This window comes from Stenella coeruleoalba (genome assembly GCF_951394435.1).
Source record: "Stenella coeruleoalba genome assembly, chromosome: 4".
NCBI classification, from domain to species: domain Eukaryota; kingdom Metazoa; phylum Chordata; class Mammalia; order Artiodactyla; family Delphinidae; genus Stenella; species Stenella coeruleoalba.
In genome coordinates this window covers 14059240-14078938 of record NC_137149.1, presented here as the reverse complement: position 1 = coordinate 14078938, position 19699 = coordinate 14059240, and the positions used below count along the sequence as shown (strand labels likewise).

Genomic DNA, 19699 nt, shown 5'->3' with positions numbered 1-19699 from the left:
TTTATCATTCACTGATGAATGGTGCCCATATCTATAATATTATTTCACTAAAGGATGCTAGATGGGGGTTTTTCTAATTCTATTAGTCCCTTGTATTTATTAGCTTGGATTATTCTATAGGAGATAACTTTCCCTCATCAATATTTTATTACCCTGAAGTTTAGATACAGGAAAGGCAGAAGAGAAGCTTAAGTCTTTATTTCCTGGTTTTTAGAGTAAAGAGTTAAAGCCCTAGCAACCTCCAAAGGTGACCAGTGTGTTTCTTACTTTTAGTATCATTATGAACTCACAGATTTTCACACATTTGATGTGTTTAAATTGGCTGCAGATATTATTCTTCTCAATGCTTTAATTGTCCCATTTTTGGCTAGTATAAGTCCCTTTATTTGATTCCTGGGTCCTTTTGGCAAGACAAGCCACAAAATGGAGAATGCCTAAAAATAAAGTCAAACAGAGGTACACGATGAAATATATCACCTCACGCTTGTTAAAATGGCTATCAAAAAGATACAAATAACAACTGTTTGCAAGTATGTAGAGAAAGGGAACCCTCATGTCCTGTTGATAGGAATGTAAATTGGTGTAGCCACCATGGAAAACAGTATAGAGGGTCCTCAAAAAATTAAGAACTACCATGTGATCCAGGAATTCCACTTCTGGGTATATATCCAAAGAAGATGAAGGCAGGATCTCAAAGAGATATCTGCACTCTCATGTTCATTGCAGCATTATTCACAACAGCCAAGATACGATGCACAACCTAGATGTCCATCAACAGATGAATGGATAAGGAAAATGTAAGTAAGTGTGTGTGTATGAATATTATTCAGCCATAAGAAAGGAGACCCTGCCATTTGTGACAAGATGGATGGACCCTGAGGGCATTATGCTAAGTGAAGTAAGTCAGAAAGAAAGGGACAAATACTATATGATATGACTTGTATGTGGAATCTAAAAGAGACAAACTATTAGAGGCAGAGAGTGGAATGACAGTTGCCAGTGGCTAGGCCGTGAAGGAAATGGGGAGATGTTGGTCAAAGAGTATAAACTTCCTGTTATAAGATGAATAAGTTCTAGGGATCTATTGTACAGCATGGTGATTATAGTTAATAACACTGTATTATATACTTAAAAGTTGCTAAGAGAGTAGATAGATCTTAAATGTTTGCACCACGAAAAAAGAAACAGTAATTATGTGATATGATGGAGGTGTTACCTAATGCTATGGTGGTAATCATTTTGCAATACGTAAGTATCAAATCAATATGTTGTACACCTTAAACGTATACAATGTCATATGTCAATTATATGTCGATAAAGCTGGAAAAAAACAAATGACAAAGGGAAAAGATAACCATCTACAAACCAAGAAGAGGCCTCAGAAAAAAACCAACCCTGCTGACAACTTGATCTCAAGCCTTCTAGCTTCCAGAACTATGAAAAATAAATTTTTGTTATTCAAGCCACCCCCCCAAAAAAAGGTACAACAAACAACATAAAGTGCAAATTATAGTGTTTACTCTTAGATTTGAAATATTTATAACTTAGAGTAGGAAACATTTGGAAAAGTATTTAGAAATATTTTTGCATTTTTGGATAATACTGATTATCCATATAGATAGTTCTGTACTAGTCCCTTTTAGCAGCATTCAACTTATGTGAGGTAGTAAAGTGTACATGATGTGATTTAGCCAATTTCTAGTAAACTCGGTAAACTGTTAGATTACAGCTATTTTACCTCAGATTTATTAGCCTGCCTATATTGGGGCTGTCGGGCTTATCCAAATTTAAAATTCTGCAGTTCTGAGTAGCTATGCAGACACAGATTGAAAACCGTTGGGTCTTCCCTACCACTACTGAGAGAGAAAAAATAAATAAGGTAATAGTTTTTCTCTAGAATTTAAGGGAATTAGAAAATGCCAATAATTTTAACAGTTTGCTGTTCAGTATATGTATACAATAACACATATCTGGCTTATGTTTCTAAAGTGAATTATTTATTAGGACTTGGAAAAAAAAGTAGTTATCTGTACTACAGGTAGCAAAATCCATCTTAATCTCTTAATCCTCTTTATTGCTCAAATATGAGCATTATTCATACACATCCATTAACTTAGGGGTTAATTAGTAAGATCCTGAACTAAAATAAGACGGAAAGTGTAGTATTAAAAATCATGACTTATAGAAGCTAAGGGAGGATGGCAGGCATGGTAAGTATAAAATTTAAGTCATGATTTTACTTCATAAGGAAAACTTTATAATAACAGAAAATGCATTTTTTAATAAATAAAAAGGAGATAGCTGTGAATAAAAGTACCTCTATTAGGTAAAAGATTTCTATAATTTCATTCTATTACAGGTAATTCATACAGAACTCTCCTTATGATTTCACTGCATATTCTCTTGTTATTTTAATGACGCCTCTGCAGTTTGACTTAAGCGTATAACTTCACATTTACAGACCACTGTCTATTCACTCATGACTTTATGCCACCCCCCAAAAAATGTCATATGAAGACTATTTCTTTTTTGAGATAAGGAAACTATGATCCAGAATTTTTATATTATCTTGCTATTCATAATTACACACAGAATTCCCTATTTTATTCAATATATGTTCTTGTTATTCAACATATGCAATATCTACAACCTGACTTTAGGAAACTGACTCTTAGCAATCATCTAGCAGAGCCTTAAAAGAGAAAGTTCCACACAGCAAGTACTTTCCACCACAGTCTTAGCTAGATTATTCTTGAATCCTTCCATGCCTTACAGAAAAAGCAATGAGTCTTCTGTAAACCACACCCAGGAGTGTGATAGTGAGCACCACGATTCCACACACAAGGCTGAAAGCCCATCGTGGACCCCAGGCAGCGTACACTTGACTGATGAAGACAGGTCCAAGAATCCGTGCTGCACTTCCAGACGCTGTTAACCAGCCCATGTACATACCCTGTTGGGGGAGAAGCAAACTGATACTCAGGTGTAGTTATTTTAAAAGCAAGGATGATGCTAATATTACCAAACTATGACAAACACGAGAATCAGTTCCTCCGTTATTTTTAAATTAAAGTACCTCTCTATAAATACAGCAAATAATGAGCAATAAACTTATTTGATATACTGTTTAGGAAAATAAAAGTGTAAAAGAACGAACATTGTCTGCTGAAATGATTTATAAATTTACTTTTTAAGGCTACCATTTATTCTGTACTTGCTATTTTCCAGACACTGTGTCAGGTGCTCTACATATATTGTTTCCAACGTTCACAAATTTCTATGATTGGTATTATCCCCACTTAACAAATGTGGAAGCTAAAGCTCAGAAAATTCAAGTAACTTATCCAAGAGATATGAAGCCCTGTTTGGCTGATTCCACTGTATTAATTTCCACTATACCACAATGTCACTGCTCCAACTACTGTATCCAAAACTATAGCCCATACAATATACCCAAGAACGTGCAATGCAGCATTACTTTTAATATCCTCCAATTGTAAATAACCTGTCAAGCGTGGATTAAGTAAATAAACTATGGTACATTTAATAAATGGAATGCTAAACAGGTGCTTAAAAGAATATGGTCTTATACAGAATAAAATCTTATAACAAGAATAACATCTCTATACACATTGACATGGAAAGAAGGCCACGGTATATTAAGGGGAAAAAAAATCCAAGATGTAAAAAAGGTTTATATACATGAGATATAATTCATTTTATCTTTTTTTAAAAAGGCATGAGGGTGGATATGTTTGAAAAGGCATAAAAAATATCATGACGTGTACAAATGAAGTAAACAGTGGTTGACTTTAGTGTGATGGAGGTAAGGAGAGCCTTCCTTTTCTGCTATATACATTTCAAATTACTTGAATTTTGTTACAACCATCATGTATTGTTTTTGTAATTAATATGCTTTTATTTTTGATTTTGAAAATGTGAAAATATAACTTTATAGATTAAAAAACCCAGAAATTACCAAAATGTTTTACCTATTATTATAGCTTTAATACACTGACGTTAAAATTTTTTCTTTGCTTTATTTCAATAAACATTAATTTCTACCTTGAAAATGTAAAACTATCAATTTAATTTTTATAAAGAACAAGATACTATTTTCATTTTGTTGTCATTTAAATAACTGCTACTAAAAAGAAAAGTCAGAAGTAAAACCTGGAAATAAGCTAAATATATAATAATAGGAAAATGACTAAATAAATGATGATACATACATAAGATGGAATATGTCTCCATTAAAAATAATTCCCTAAAAGAAAATTAAATGTCATGGGAGAATATTTACAGCGTATTGTTATATTTCTTTAAAAAAGCAGATTACAGGGACTTCCCTGGTAGCACAGTGGTTAAGAATCTGCCTCCCAATGCAGGGGACACGGGTTCGAGCCCTGGTCCCGGAAGATACCACGTGCCGCGGAGCAACTAAGCCCATGCGCTGCAACTACTGAGCCTGCGCTCTAAAGCCTGTGAGCCACAACTACTGAGCCCACGTGCCTAGATCCCGTGCTCCACAACAGGAGAAGCCACCCAGTGAGAAGCCTGCACACCACAACCAAGAGTAGCCCCCACTCTCAGCAACCAGAGAAAGCCCATGCAACAAAGACCCAACACAGCCAAAAACAAAACAAATACAGAATGGTCACAAAAAATGTGAGTGCTTACAAGTATACCTCACGCAATTGCAGTGTCATGCTAGCTGACTCACCTGAGGTTTTGGCCCCAGAATTTTTGAATATAATGTATATGACATAACATTGCAGGATGGATAGCCTATTCCAATTAGCACAGCTGATGTGAGGAACTGGGCCAGATGGATCATGGGGGTGTAGAGGCACCAGGCTTGTTCAACTGGGCAACCAGTTGGTCCTTCATTGTGATCTTCTCTTGGAATCTTCCAAAGAGTAATAATTATTTCTCCAAATGTGGTATTAGGGATTGAATTATTATGTAAATCTGTAAGAACAAAATCAGTACAGTGTATTACTTGTTAATTTAAATGAATAACAGGGGCTAACATTATAGAATTATGTATAGCTATACCTTCCCACTGTATTTTGGGAAACTGATGTCCCCAGGGTAACAAGATAAAGAAGCCAACCCATATAACAATGAGTCCTCCCAGCAGAATAGCACGCTCGCCAACCCTGTTAAAGGAGAGAAACTGTAATTAAAAAATGAAACATTGTATTATAACATAGCTTCCTTACTTTTAGAATTTTTAAGACTATAAATAAAATAATATCTTGATACTTTTAGTGATATACTAATTAAAACGAGTGCAAAATATAATTTCCCACTAAAAGGAACCAGGACTCCTCTGAAAACTGGCTGATATCAGGTCTGGGACAGAAAATATATAAGATGAGCCTGGACACCTTATCATAACAGGAAGAACAGAAATTACCAGTGACTACTAGGTTATGATTACAAGGACTCAGAGGGAATTCCCTGGAGGTCCAGTGGTTAGGGCTGTGAGCTTCTACTGTAGGGGGCACGGGTTCAATCCCTGGTCGGGGAACTAAGATCCTGCAGACCTCACGGCCTGGCCCCCCACCAAAAAAAAGGCCTCAGAGCCAATTTGAGGAAGCTGGCTAAGAATATGACAACGTGAACACCAAAAAGAACAGTAATGACAATGGCTTGAAACACATCAAAATGTTATTTATAAATTCATACTATACTAAAATAAAATACTCTTGGTCATTTTTAGAGGATGTTAGGGAACCCACTCAGTATTTTAAAAATCAGTTAATAAAAGAAAAGGATCACCCTGTCTCTCCTACAAAAACTGTACCTCAGGATAACCAAATAGGTAGTGATGGAAAAGTTCTCTTTATAGAAAGTGTTCCAGCAAATAAATAAAGGAATGATAGAATTAAAATACCAGCGTTTTGCACTGATCTATTAATAAATTAATGGATCTAAGGAATGGTCAATGGCCACTTACATCGTAAAAAGAGATAAACAAAACTTTACATTTCTCCTGATGTAAGCACATACCACCACCTATAAAACATTCTTGCCAAAAAACTGAACTCAAGTCTCATCAAGCTTCTAGATCTAAGTACCAATTTTCAAGAAATATAGTAAACACAGGAAAATATTAAAAAACAAACAAAGACACCACAGGGATTTATTCAACAAGATCCAAAATGTGGGAAACTATAGGGCAAACATCTTGGTTGCTTCAATTTGTAAGGGAGAAAAAGAGAGAGATGGAAGAGATGGTAAAGAAACTTATAGATTAAAAGAGACTTAAGAAACGTAAGAGCCTGAGTCAAGTGAGTAAGCTGTGAAATAAAACAATACAAAACAAAACAAATTTTTTTAAAAGTTTGAGACAGTGGAGAAAATTTGAATACTCCCTGGATATCTGATGATATTTAGAAATCACTGTTAATTTTTTTAGATGTGATAAATGCTGTCATCATTAACTTTTAGAGATACATACTGAAATATTTATGGAAGACATGAAATGATGTCTAACATCAGCTTCAAAATAATCCAGATGTAGGGGATAGGCAGTGTGGAGTAGGCGGCGGTATAGATGAATCAAGATTGTCCAAGGTTATAATTGTTGAAGCTAGGCAATAGATACTAAACATTCAGTACATGATTCTCTCTGTACCTTTGTATATGTTTGAAATTTTCCATAACAAACAATGAAATATACAGGGACTTCCCTGGTGGCGCAGTGGTTGGGAATCCGCCTGCCAATGCAGGGGACGCAGGTTCAATCCCTGGTCCAGGAGGATCCCACATGATGTGGAGCAGCTGAACCCGCGAGCCACAACTGCTAAGCCTGCGTGCCACAACTACTGAAGCCCATGCGCCTGGAGCCCTTGCTCCGCAACGGGAAAGGCCACTGCAATGAGAGGACTACACACCATGGCAAGGAGTGGCCCCCACTCGCTGCAACTGGAGAGAGCCTGCATGCAGTGATGAGGACCCAACGCAGCCAAGAATGAATGGATTAATTAATAAATTAATTTTTAAAATAAAATATGCAAACAAGATCAAAGATTCCTAAAACAAAACAAACAAACCCAACACCTCCCATTACCCTCAGAATACCTACAAGGCTTCACATCTTTCCAACCTGATCTTCTCCCATTTGCCATTTCTCTCATTCTTCTCTGGCCAAAACAGCCTTTCTGCTTGTTCCTTAAACGTACGAAGCACAGTCTTCTGGGGCAAGAGAGTTCCAGGCCTCTGCATGGCTGTTCTCTGACTTCACTGAGGTCTCTGCTTGGATGTAACTTCCGTTTGAGCTGCCCTCCATGAGCAGTCAATCAAAACAACACTTCCCCTCTCTCCCAACCCTGCCTTGCCACTTTTTATTCTCTTCCTCTGCTCTATTCTTCATAGTACTTCCCATGACCTGATTTCACATTTGTGTTTATTAGCTTTCCCCCCAGTAGAATACAAGCTCTTTGAAGGACATGAAATTGGATCATCTGTAAGAATGCCTATCAGCAGGACCACTACTTCTGTAGCAAGATGTAATGCATGTACTATTATTTAACTTTGAATATGAATCTATGTCTATGTCTATATCTTGGCCCCTCTACTTGGCTCTATAAGGATAGGAATCTTCGTAGTATTCCCCATAACACCTAACCCTACGCACTGACTCAATATTTGTTAATTGATTGTAGAACTTTATTAAAGTTCTAAAGTATTGTTAAAATATTTTAGGAATAATTAAATCATTAGAACTGTCTAAATTTATCAACTAATGTTCCACTCCAGACTATATGAATGAACTTAATTTTATACAAGTATTTTTTTTAGTGTGCTCTTTACAGTTATACTTTTACAAAATGCTTCTTTAAAAAAGTGTTCTGTGATCAAAGTTACAAAAAACTTTGCGAAATGCTACGTACTCTTGTCATGAAGGTGATATAGTATATATACTGAAGATTTAGAAGTTTTAGAGTAAAGAAGTTTGGTGATTTTAACCAGAATTTTCCACACTTAACCATTAATCTTTCACAGCAGAACAATGTTTTATGAAATATGCTTATAGAAATACTTTAAATAAAACATAATATACAAAAGATACATTAAAAGATAATTATTCACTTTGTAAAATATCTTGCTTTACCAAAGAATATACTACATGGTACAGAAATATGCTCCCTTAATAAATTTTAAATCTGTTTGCAAACATTCAAGGACTAAAACTCATGCATAATGACAGAAAAGCTTTATATTATTTTACTAATATATTCATTTACATCATTAGCTCTGTTTCATGTTTCACTTTAAAAAAAAAAAGACTTGAAATAAAACCAAAGACAAATAACCTACTTTTTGGAAAGTAATTTTATCCCCATGAAAATAATAACTGCCTCAACTCCAAGAGCAGCAAGTATTATGCCATCATATAACACAGCTTGTTCTCTGGTCCAGGCATACATATCCATTGTTAATGGAGTAACAATGCTAAGAAAAATAAAAAAGAAATTATTCTTCTTTTATTTCAATCATAGGCATTGTTATTTAAAGTTGAAATAGTAAGATTTAATAATGATACCAACACATTCAAGAATCTGCATCCCTTTTAACAATGACACCAGATCTACAGAAACAGAAATTTTAAGACATTTTAAGTACATTTTGTTGTAACATGCACAAGCTACTAAGTTTGGCTGTTTGCATTTTTATTTTTTAATATTTACTGTAATTATATAAGTAACATGTCCAACACTGCAAAAAGTTTGAAAAACAGGAAAAGGAAACAAACCAACCATAATTCCTACCATTCTAATATAATTAAAAAATCATGGTTGTGTTTTGATTTAAACTGGTCTCTTTTCAATGAAATAATGTTACTATGATTAAGTTATTAACTTACTATGATTAAGTTATTAGAAACTTCTGGGATTTTTTTTCTCTTCCTCTGTCTCTTTCATACCTATCTTTGAATGTACATATTTTTCTCCCTACCTCCGAATGCTGCTCTTCCTTTATATGACTATCTGTCTCCTTCCTTGCCAAGCTTCCTTTCCTACTTTCTGTCTCCTTCTGTTAACTGGCTAAAAAAGGAACTTAAAAATATTCAAAATATTCATTCTTTTAAAAAAAATCACCATCTTTAATTTTAAAAATCAGATGAGCTGCTTTGGAAGATAGTTCACTCATTTCTCAATAAGTGAAACACAGAATTATCATATGATCCACTTCCTGGTATATACCCAAAAGAACTGAAAGCAGGGACTCAGATACTTGTACACTAATGTTCATAGTAGCATTATTTACAATAGCCAAAAGATGGAAATAACCCACATTTCCACTGACGGATGAATGGATAAACAAAATTGGTATATAAATAACAGTGGAATATTATTCAGCCATAAAAAGGTATAAAATTCTGACACATGCTACAACATGGATGAACCTTGAAAACATCATGCCAAGTGAAACATACAAGACAAAAAATGACAAAAGATGCATGATTCCACTCATATGAAGTACCTAAAATAGGCAAATTCATAAAGAAAGAAAGGCGAATAGAGGAAACCAGGGTCTGGGTGAGGGGGAATGGGACTTAGTGATAAATGGGTGTAGCACTTCTGTTTGGGATGATAAAAAGGTTCTGGAAACGGGTGGTGGTAATGGTTGCACAACACTGTGAATGTATTTAATGCCACTGAATTGTGCAATTAAAAGTAATTAAAATGGTACACCTGAAACAAATACATTATTATATACAAATCTGGCCTCAATAAAAACAAAAGAAAATATGGCAGAAAAGCTCTAAGAATCATAGCAGACTACAAGTTTAATACATGTCCAATAACATGGTTCAAAAATGGGAAATAAATATACAAGAGAATAAATTATATCCTTTAAATTGAAAAAAGAAGTTAAAATAGTAAGTTTATGTTATGTATATTTACCATAATAAAATAAATACCCCCAAAATCAGATGAGCTAAAAATTCCATGTATCTCAATAATTAAAAAAAAAAAAAATCAAGTATATCTGGCATAAAATGTACTGGCATAAAAATGTTACAATATATCAAAAAGTGAAAAAAACAAGTTGTCAAATGATAATATCACATATTCTTGTTGGTTTAAAGACACATACACACACACACACCCCCCTTAATACTTACAGTTGTATAGAAAAAAATGTTTCAAAACAACACACACTGAAGTATTAGCAGTGGTTACCTCCAGGGAAAGAAGTGGATGTGGAAATACAGTTGTAGTGTTTGGAATATTTACAAGAATATACTATTTTAATAATGGAAAGGTATTTTAAAACTTAAAAAGCCATATGACAAGGGACGTCCCTGGTGGTCCAGTGGGTAGAACTCTGCATACCCAACGCAGGGGGCCCGGGTTCAATCCCTGGTTAGGGAACTAGATCCCACATGCATGCTGCAACTTTTAAGAGTTCGCATGCTGCAACTAAGAGTGCACATGTCGCAACTAAGAAGTCCGCATGCTGCATCTAAAAAGATCCCACATGCTGCAACTAAGACCCAGTATGACCAAAATAAATAAATAAATAAATATTTAAAATAAATATATTTTTTTAAAAGCCATATGGTAACTAACAGTCAACAAAGCCTACATGAGGCAGAGATTTTGTAATATACTAGCTTTCTTCAGGATCAGAGCTTAAACAGTTAAAATTTCTAGACTGAACCCAACATATATAAGTAGGGTGCTGCAGGACAGAAGGGAGTGGCAGGATATATTTAAAGTGATGAAAGGGAAAAACTTACAACCAAGATTACTCTACCCAGCAAGGATCTCATTCAGATTCAACAGAGAAATCAAAAGCTTTACAGACAAGCAAAAGCTAAGAGAATTCAACACCACCAAACCAGCTCTACAACAAATTCTAAAGAAACTTCTCTAGGAGGGAAACACAAAAGGAGAAAAAGACCCACAAAAACAAACCCAAAACAATTAAGAAAATGGTAATAGGAGCATACATATCGATAATTACCTTGAATGTAAATGGATTAAATGCTCCAACCAAAAGACAAAGACTGGCTGAATGGATACAAAAACAAGACCCATATATAAGCTGTCTACAAGAGGCCCACTTCAGGTATTTTCCTGGTGGCACAATGGTTAAGAATCTGCCTGCCAACACAGGGGACAGGGGTTCGATCCCTGGTCTGGGAAGATCCCACATATTGCTAAGCAACTAAGCCCGTGACCCACAACTACTGAGCCTGCACTCTAAAGCCCGCAAGCCACAACTACTGAGCCCGCATGCCACAACTACTGAGGCCCGTGTGCCTAGAGCCCGTGCTCCACAACAAGAGAAGCCACTGCAATGAGAAGCCCACACACCACAATGAAGAATAGCCCTCACTCGCCACAACTAGAGAAAGCCCACGCGCAGCAACAAAGACCCAACACAGCCAAAAATAAATTAATTAATTAAAATAATAAAAAAGAGGAGACCCACTTCAGACCTAGGGACACATACAGACTGAAAGTGAGGAGATAGAAAAAGATGTGCCATGCAAATGGAAATCAAAAGAAAGCTGGAGTAGCAATACTCATATCAGATAAAATAGACTTTAAAATAAAGACTGTTAAAGAGATAAGGAAGGACACTACATAATGATCAATGGATCAATCCAAGAAGTGGATATAACAATTAAAAATATTTATGCACCCAGCATAGGAGCACCTCAATACATAAGGCAAATGCTAACAGCCATAAAAGGGGAAATCGACAGTAACACAATAATAGTGGGGGACTTTAACACCCCACTTACACCAATAGACAGATCATCCAGACAGAAAATAAATAAGGAAATACAAGCTTTAAATGACACAACAGACCAGATAGATTTAATTGATATTTATAGGACAGTCCACCCGAAAGTGGGAGAATACACTTTCTTCTCAAGTGCACATGGAACATTCTCCAGGATAGATCACATCTTGGATCACAAATCAAGCCTCGGAAAATTTAAGAAAACTGAAATCATATCAAGCATCTTTTCCAACCACAACGCTATGTGATTAGAAATCAATTACAGGAAAAAAAACTGTAAAAAACACAAACACATGGAGGGTAAACAATACACTACTAAATGACCAAGAGATCACTGAATAAATCAAAGAGGAAATTTTAAAAAATACATAGAAACAAATGACAATGAAAACATGACAACCCAAACCTCATGGGATGCAGCAAATGCAGTTCTAAGAGGGAAGTTTATAGTAATTCAATCTCACCTCAGGAAACAAGAAATATCTCAAATACACAATCTAAACTTACACCTAAAGCAACTAGAGAAAGAAGAACAAAAAACACCAAAGTTAGTAGAAAGAAAGAAATCATAAAGATCGGAATAGAAATAAATGAAATAGAAATGAAGAAAACAATAGCAAAGATCAATAAAACTAAAAGTTGGTTCTTTGAGAACAGAAACAAAATTGATAAACCTTTAGCCGGACTCAGCAAGAAAAAAGGGAGAGTATTCAAATCAGTAACATTAGAAATGAAAAAGGAGAAATTACAACTGACACCGCAGAAATACAACGGCTCAGAAGAGACTACTTCAAGCAACTATATGCCAATAAAATGGACAACCTGGAAGAAATGGACAAATTCATAGAAAGGTACAACATTCCAAGACTGATTCAAGAAGAATTAAAAAATATAAACAGATGAATCACAAATAATGAAATTCAAACTGTAATTATAAAGCTTGCAGCAAATAAAAGTCCAGAACCAGGAATCTTCACAGGCAAATTCTATCAAACATTTAGAGAAGAGCTAACACCTATCCTTCTCAAACTCTTCCAAAAAATTGCAGAGGAAGGAACACTCCCAAACTCGTTCTACAAGGCCACAATCACCCTGATACTGAAACCAGACAAAGATAACACCAAAAAAGGAAATTACAGACCAATATCACTGATGAACATAGACGCAAAAATCCTAAACAAAATTCTAGCAAACAGAAACCAACAACACATTAAAAGGATCACACACCATGATCAAGTGGGATTTATCCCAGGGATGCAGGGATTCTTCAATATATGAAATCAATCAATGTGATACACCATATTAACAAATTAAAGAATAAAAACCATATGATCATATCTCAATAGATGCAGAAAAAGCTTCTGACGAAATTCAACACCGATTTATGATAAAAACTCTCCAGAAAGTGGGCATAGAGGGAACCTACCTCAACATAATAAAGGCCATATATGACAAACCCACAGCAAACATCATTCTCAATGGTGAAAAACAAAGCATTTCCTCTAAGATCAGGAACAAGACAAGGATGTCCACTCTCACCACTAATATTCATCATAGTTTTGGAAGTCCTAGCCACGGCAATCAGAGAACAAAAAGAAATAAAAGCAATACAGATTGGAAAAGAAGTAGAACTGTCACCGTTTGCAGATGACATGATACTATACATAGGTAATCCTAAAGATTCCACCAGAAAACTACTAGAGCTAATCAATGAATTTGGTAAAGTTGCAGGATAAAAATTAAAGCAGAGAAATCTCTTACATTCCTATACACTAAGAACGAAAAATCAGAAAGAGAAATTAAGTAAACAATCTCATTTACCGTTGCAACAAAAAAGAATAAGATACCGAGGAATCAACCTACCTAAGGAGGCAAAAGACCTGTACTCAGAAAACTATAAAACACTGATGAAAGAAATCAAAGATGACACAACAGATGGAGAGATATACCATGTTCTTGGATGTGAAGAATCAACCCTGTAAAAATGACTATACTACCCAAAGCAATCTACAGATTCAACACATTCCCTATCAAATTACCAATGGCATTTTTCAAAGAATTAGAACAAAAAATTTTACAATTTATATGGAAACATAAAAGACCCCGAATAGCCAAAGCAATCTTGAGAAAGAAAAATGGAGCTGGAGGAATCAGGCTCCCTGACTTCAGACTATACTACAAAGCGACAGTAATCAAGACAGTATGGTACTGGCACAAAAACAGAAAAATAGATCAATGGAACAGGATAGAAAGCCCAGAGATAAACCCACACACCTATGGTCACCTAATCTATGACAAATGAGGCAAGAATATACAAGGGTGAAAAGACAGTCTCTTCAATAAGTGGTGCTGGGTAAATGGGATCTCTACAAGTAAAAGAACAAAATTAGAACATTCTCTGACACTATACACAAAAATAAACTCAAAATGGATTAAAAACCTAAATATAAGACCAGACACTATAAAATTGTTAGAGGAAAACATAGAACACTCTCTGACATAAATCACAGCAATATCTTTTTGGATCCACCTCCTAGGGTAATGAAAATAAAAACAAAAATAAACAAATGAGACCTAATTAAATTTAAAAGGTTTTGCACAGCAAAGGAAACCATAAACAAAATGAAAAGACAACCCACGGAATGGGAGAAAATATTTGCAAACGAAGTGATGACCAACAAGGGATTAGTCTCCAAAATATACAAACAGCTCATGCAGCTCAATATCAAAAAAAAAAAAAACCCAATCCAAAAATGGGAAGAAGATCTAAATAGACATTTCTCCAAAGAAGACATACAGATGGCCAAGAGGCACTTGAAAAGATGCTCAACATCACTAATCATTAGAGAAATGTATATCAAAACTACAATGAGGTATCACCTCACACTGGTCAGAATGGCCATCATCAAAAAATCTACAAACAATAAATGCTGGAGAGGGTGTGGAGAAAAGGGAACCCTCTTGCACTGTTGGTGGGAATGTAAATTGATACAGCCACTATGGAGAACAGTATGGACGTTCATTAAAAAACTAAAAATAGAGCTACCATATGACACTGCAGTCCCACTCCTGGGCATATATCTGGAGAAAACCATAATTCAAAGAGACACATGTACCCCAGTGTTCACTGCAGCACTATTTACAATAGCCAGGACATGGAAACAACCTAAATGTCCATCAACAGATGAAAGGATAAAGAAGATGTGGTACATATATACAATGGAATATTACTCAGCCATAAAAAATTGGGTCATTTGTAGAGATGTGGTTGGACCCAGAGTATGTCATACAGAGTAAAGTAAGTCAGAAAGGTAAAAACAAATAGAGTATATTAACGCATATATGTGGAATCTAGAAAAATGGTACAGATGAACGTATCTTCAGGGCAGGAATTGAGACGCAGATGTAGAGAACGGATATGTGGACACGGTGGGGAAGGGGAGGGTGGGATGAATTGGGAGATTAGGATTGACATATATATGCTACCGTGTGTAAAACAGATAGTTAGTGGAACCTGCTGTATATAGCACAGGGAGCTCAGCTCAATGCTCTGTGATGATCTAGGTGGGTGGGATCATGGGGGAAGTGGGAGGGACGCCCCAGAGGGAGGGGATGTATGCATACATACAGCTGATTCACTTCGTTATACAGCAAAAACTAACACAATACTGTAAAGCAACTATACTCCAATTAAAAAACAAAAAAAGCCATATGATAACTAATGGTCAACAAAGCCTACACAAGGCAGAGATTCTGCAATATACTAAGTTTTTTCAGGATCAGGGCTTAAACAGAGTTAAAATTTCTAGACTGAACCCAACATACATATGTAGGGAGCTATATAGCTTAAAGTAAATTAAATTAATACACAGAGTTTTATAAGCATATTTATTATAAAACTCAGAAGAAAGGGAGAAAGACTAGTGAAACAGACTCCCTTATAAGGAAGGAAGATAAGGCAGTAAGATTACAGGCAGAGAATTAACTACATTCAAGTTAAAGGCAAAAACTTTGTATATGCTTTTTACATCATGATAAGAAAAATATGCCTTACATAAGGATTTTGAGAACATCTATATTCCTGATTAATATTGCATTAAGAAATACAGGTTATTTACACAATCAGATTTAGATGAAAACAGAAAATAACTTACGTTTCAAAAAGGGCAAAGATAAACAGAATCACAAAAAACAGAACATTGGTGGCCACAACAGCAACTTGATCAATATTTCCTTGGGGAACCTGAACTTCATCTGTACTTGCTGTAGTAAACAGAAGAAAAATTATATTACCTACACAACTAATTTTTCTTATGACACTAAAACAGTGTAAAATTATACGTAGCAAATTCAATGACTAAACATTTAAAATCATTTTTTTAGGCTTTCAAAGCAATTTAAAAATTAACAATTTACATAACAGAAATAACTTTTAAATGACATTTAAAATTAAAGTGAATTTTCTTCCCAGGACATACACTTCAATTCTGTTACCTACAGGAAATACTCAGATTTTCTATTCGGCGTCTCTCAATCAAAAACAGAAATGAATGTCCATAGAATTCTATAAAATGATCTCATACTAAATACTAAATTTGCTTTAAATTTCAGTTGCAGATTTTTTTCTACCTTACCTAAATTTTAAAGTTACACAGATTTCATGAAGACCTCAAATAGTTTATTAAATAAGTTCTCAGTTCTATGATTCACCTCAATAGATATATATTTTGAATTTCAACAGTACGTAGAATTACTATTAGTAAATATCCTTATTTTTTAACCACAATTTTTTTTAAGTTCTTACGTTATCATTTATATGTTTTGCAAAGAACTACCAAGATTTGATGGTGGTTTTATAAATTAGGAAGGCAAATGAGTTAAGATGTTCACTTATCTTGAACTATATAGTTAAGTAACACACTCAATATAAGCTATATCTGATGTAATTGAGAAATGTGAAGCCATATATATTGATACATGTATGTATACACATCCATCATGCTACTTTATAATTTACCCACTTATTCAGAGTAAACCAGGTAAGTAATACAAGAATGTATTTATGTTATCTTTAAGTGTATGTGTGGCAGAAGTGGGGGCAGGGGGTGATTTTCCTAAGACACATAAATTTCTATAATTTTTTCATAATAGTGCCTGACTTTATATCTCAGGATTCCTGAGGAGGAGTTCTTCCTCCAATAATAAGTGAGATTTGAAAATAGTCTGCTATACTTGGGGGCAATTAAGCACCTTGGACACTTGACATAGGGTTATGACCTCCCTTTCACACAAAGAAAAGCAGTCACACCTTTGTCCAGTTCCTTTTCTGGGGTAGACTCTGGTCCCTGTGGGCCTCAAATTATTTTGGATAGACCTCCCTGATTCTCAATCACCATCTAGAAGCCAGTCTTTACTCCTTTGAATCAAATATCAACATTGCCCCAAGTTAGACTGGAGTTTACTTTTCTGCAGCCTCCAACCAGTGCTAGCTTTAGTGGGGAGACTCAGAAATGTTGCATCCTAAACTGTGGGAACTGACTAGGTATCCTAATTATAAGAATTTTAAGAAAACACTGCATATTGATTAAAAAACTGTAATTGGAAGTTAAATCCTATCCCATGATAACATCTTTAATAATAGGAACAACTTGATGTTTTATCTAAACATTTATTGAAATTTAAAAACGATCTTTGTTTTATAAAAATTATTTTGAAGGACCTAGAAATCTTATGAAAGAAAATAGATCTCTCCTTTTTAAACTCCGATTTGTGCTTTAGAGCTGTGTTGTCCAATAGAACTCTGACGTGATGGAAATGTTCTTTCTCTCTACTGTCCAGTACAGCTGGCTGTTAGTCACATATACCCATTAACTAAGCACTTGACATGTAGCTAGTGTGGGAGTTCCCTGGAGGTCCAGTGGCTAGGACTCGGCGCTTTCACTGATGTGGCCCGGGTTCAATCCCTGGTTAGGGAACTAAGATCCTGCAAGCCATGCCACAGAGCCAAAAAAAAAAAAAAAAAAAAAAAAAATGTAGCTAGTGAGATAGTGAGAATGAGGAATTCCTTAAATGTAATTAAGTTTAAACAGCCAAATATGACTAGTGGCTACCACATCTGACAATGTACCTGTATGTCTTTGCTACTCAAAGTGTGGTTCATAGACCAGCAGCATCAGTTCCCATAGGAGCTTGTTATAAATGTAGATTCTTCCTCTCCAGGCCTACTGAAACAGACTCTGCATTTTAACAAGGTTCCCAGGTGTTTTCTAAGCATATTAAAGTCAATAAAGCAAGGATCTATATGGTTATCCCCTTCAACTTATGAAAGATTTCTTGTGCATCTTCCCTTTCTCAGCCCCTCAACCTCAACCTCTTTAACTTGCTCATTCTCTTTACCTTTAAAGAGGTAGAGAGATAGGTCCTTTAAGTTAGCATCCTATCTTACACCTTTTCAAAACAGTAGCTTAAACCCACTGCCGGCACTTCCTCACCACTCATTGTTTCTTTTTTTCTTTCTTTTTATTTTGAAAACTTTCAAACACATCCTTATCCATCTATGTCCTCGATTCAACAATATTTTGCCACACTTGATTCATCTACCCCTTCCTTTCCTCCTTTCTCTCACTCTCTCTTTGTTGCTGTAGTGTTTTTCACTAGATGATTCCCAAATTTCTATCTCTAGCTTTGATCTCTACTGCCAGAATTACAGATGCCTCTGGAATTTTTTAGTTGTTCTAGGGTAGCATTATATTTGGTTTGAATCAAATTGAAATCACCTTATCTTTTCAGTCAGTGTCCCTTCTTAAATTCTCCTTCTCTCATTCTTTCAATTATCTAGAATCAAAACCCAGCAGACATCTTCAACAACCCCCTCCATTCCTTAATATTCCCTATCCAACCTGTCAGAATCTTTTTTTTTTTCTTCAAAAGCTCATATCTCATCCCTTCTCCATTCTCAGTTACTGCTGTAGTTCAGGCCTTTACATATCTGGATTAGCCTCACTTGCAATCTATTGTCATACTTCTCCTTTGTTCAAAATTTGCTATAGCTCCTCACCACTCTGCTCTCCACCCGACTACTTTTAACTTTATCTTCCACCAGTTTTGTTGTAAAAATTAAATAAAATGTCTATCAAAGAACTTGGTAAAATTAACAGGGTCTTTTCCAAAACTTTATAAACTCCTTGAGGACAAGGACTAAATTGCATTCTTTTGCATGGGGGGGACAATCCTCAAGGAGGACATAACTAGGAGTACTTAAATAATGGTTTATTTAGTAAAATATACCTACTTATCAGACTGGGTACCTATTTATAAGTCAGAGAAAGATATGAAGGATGAAAATGGGTATTTGTAGAGTATACCAAAAGAATAAAAATACAAAAGAGAAACCATACTTATTCCCATGATTAAGTGAATAAAGAAATACTTGAAACAGAAAGATACATTTGGTAGCAATAATACTGAAATCATTCCAAAGATCTCAAGGATTTTAGGATATTGGCTTTTTGAAAACAAGATGAAGTGATTTTTAGCAATGGTCTTAACCTTACCAATTGTGCACACCAAGTCACTGACATAGGCATGCCTTTAAAAAAAATCAACTTAGCTAACTTCCAACTTCGAAGATCTTCCCCAATTACCCATTGTACTGTCCTCAGAGACAAAATTCAAGTGAATATCAAAGAGACAGAATCATTAGGAACACTTTGTAATATTATAGTAATTTAGTCAAACAGGTCAATAGTACCTTCTTCAAAATTAATATTTTTACACTGTCGTCCTGAGTCATCCACACGATGTTCTCTTAAAAGAAAAACATAAATATTGTATCCATGAAAGGCTTAGTATAATAGATAATAATTTAAATTTATTACTAGCTTTCTATTTTTTCACATTCTGGTATAGTTTCTTTTACTGT

General features: G+C 35.1%; 1 protein-coding gene across 8 annotated transcripts in view; it reads right to left on the bottom strand.

Annotated features, from left to right (window-relative positions):
* Window positions 1-1316: 1316 nt before the first annotated feature.
* The window catches only part of MFSD8 (major facilitator superfamily domain containing 8), a 41943-nt gene continuing 23560 nt past the window's right edge, over window positions 1317-19699 (bottom strand). For 7 of the 8 annotated variants that reach the window (XM_079919338.1, XM_079919331.1, XM_079919334.1 and 4 more), the window contains 6 exons: window positions 19529-19584; window positions 15933-16041; window positions 8332-8466; window positions 5059-5162; window positions 4724-4971; window positions 1317-2953 (listed from right to left, as the gene is read on the bottom strand). In XM_079919338.1, the coding sequence (XP_079775464.1) occupies window positions 2747-2953; window positions 4724-4971; window positions 5059-5162; window positions 8332-8466; window positions 15933-16041; window positions 19529-19584 (859 nt within the window). In that variant the 3' untranslated portion in view covers window positions 1317-2746. Of the gene's footprint in view, window positions 2954-4723; window positions 4972-5058; window positions 5163-7096; window positions 7264-8331; window positions 8467-15932; window positions 16042-19528; window positions 19585-19699 lie in introns of those variants that run through there. The other variant, XM_079919332.1, reaches the window with a different exon arrangement.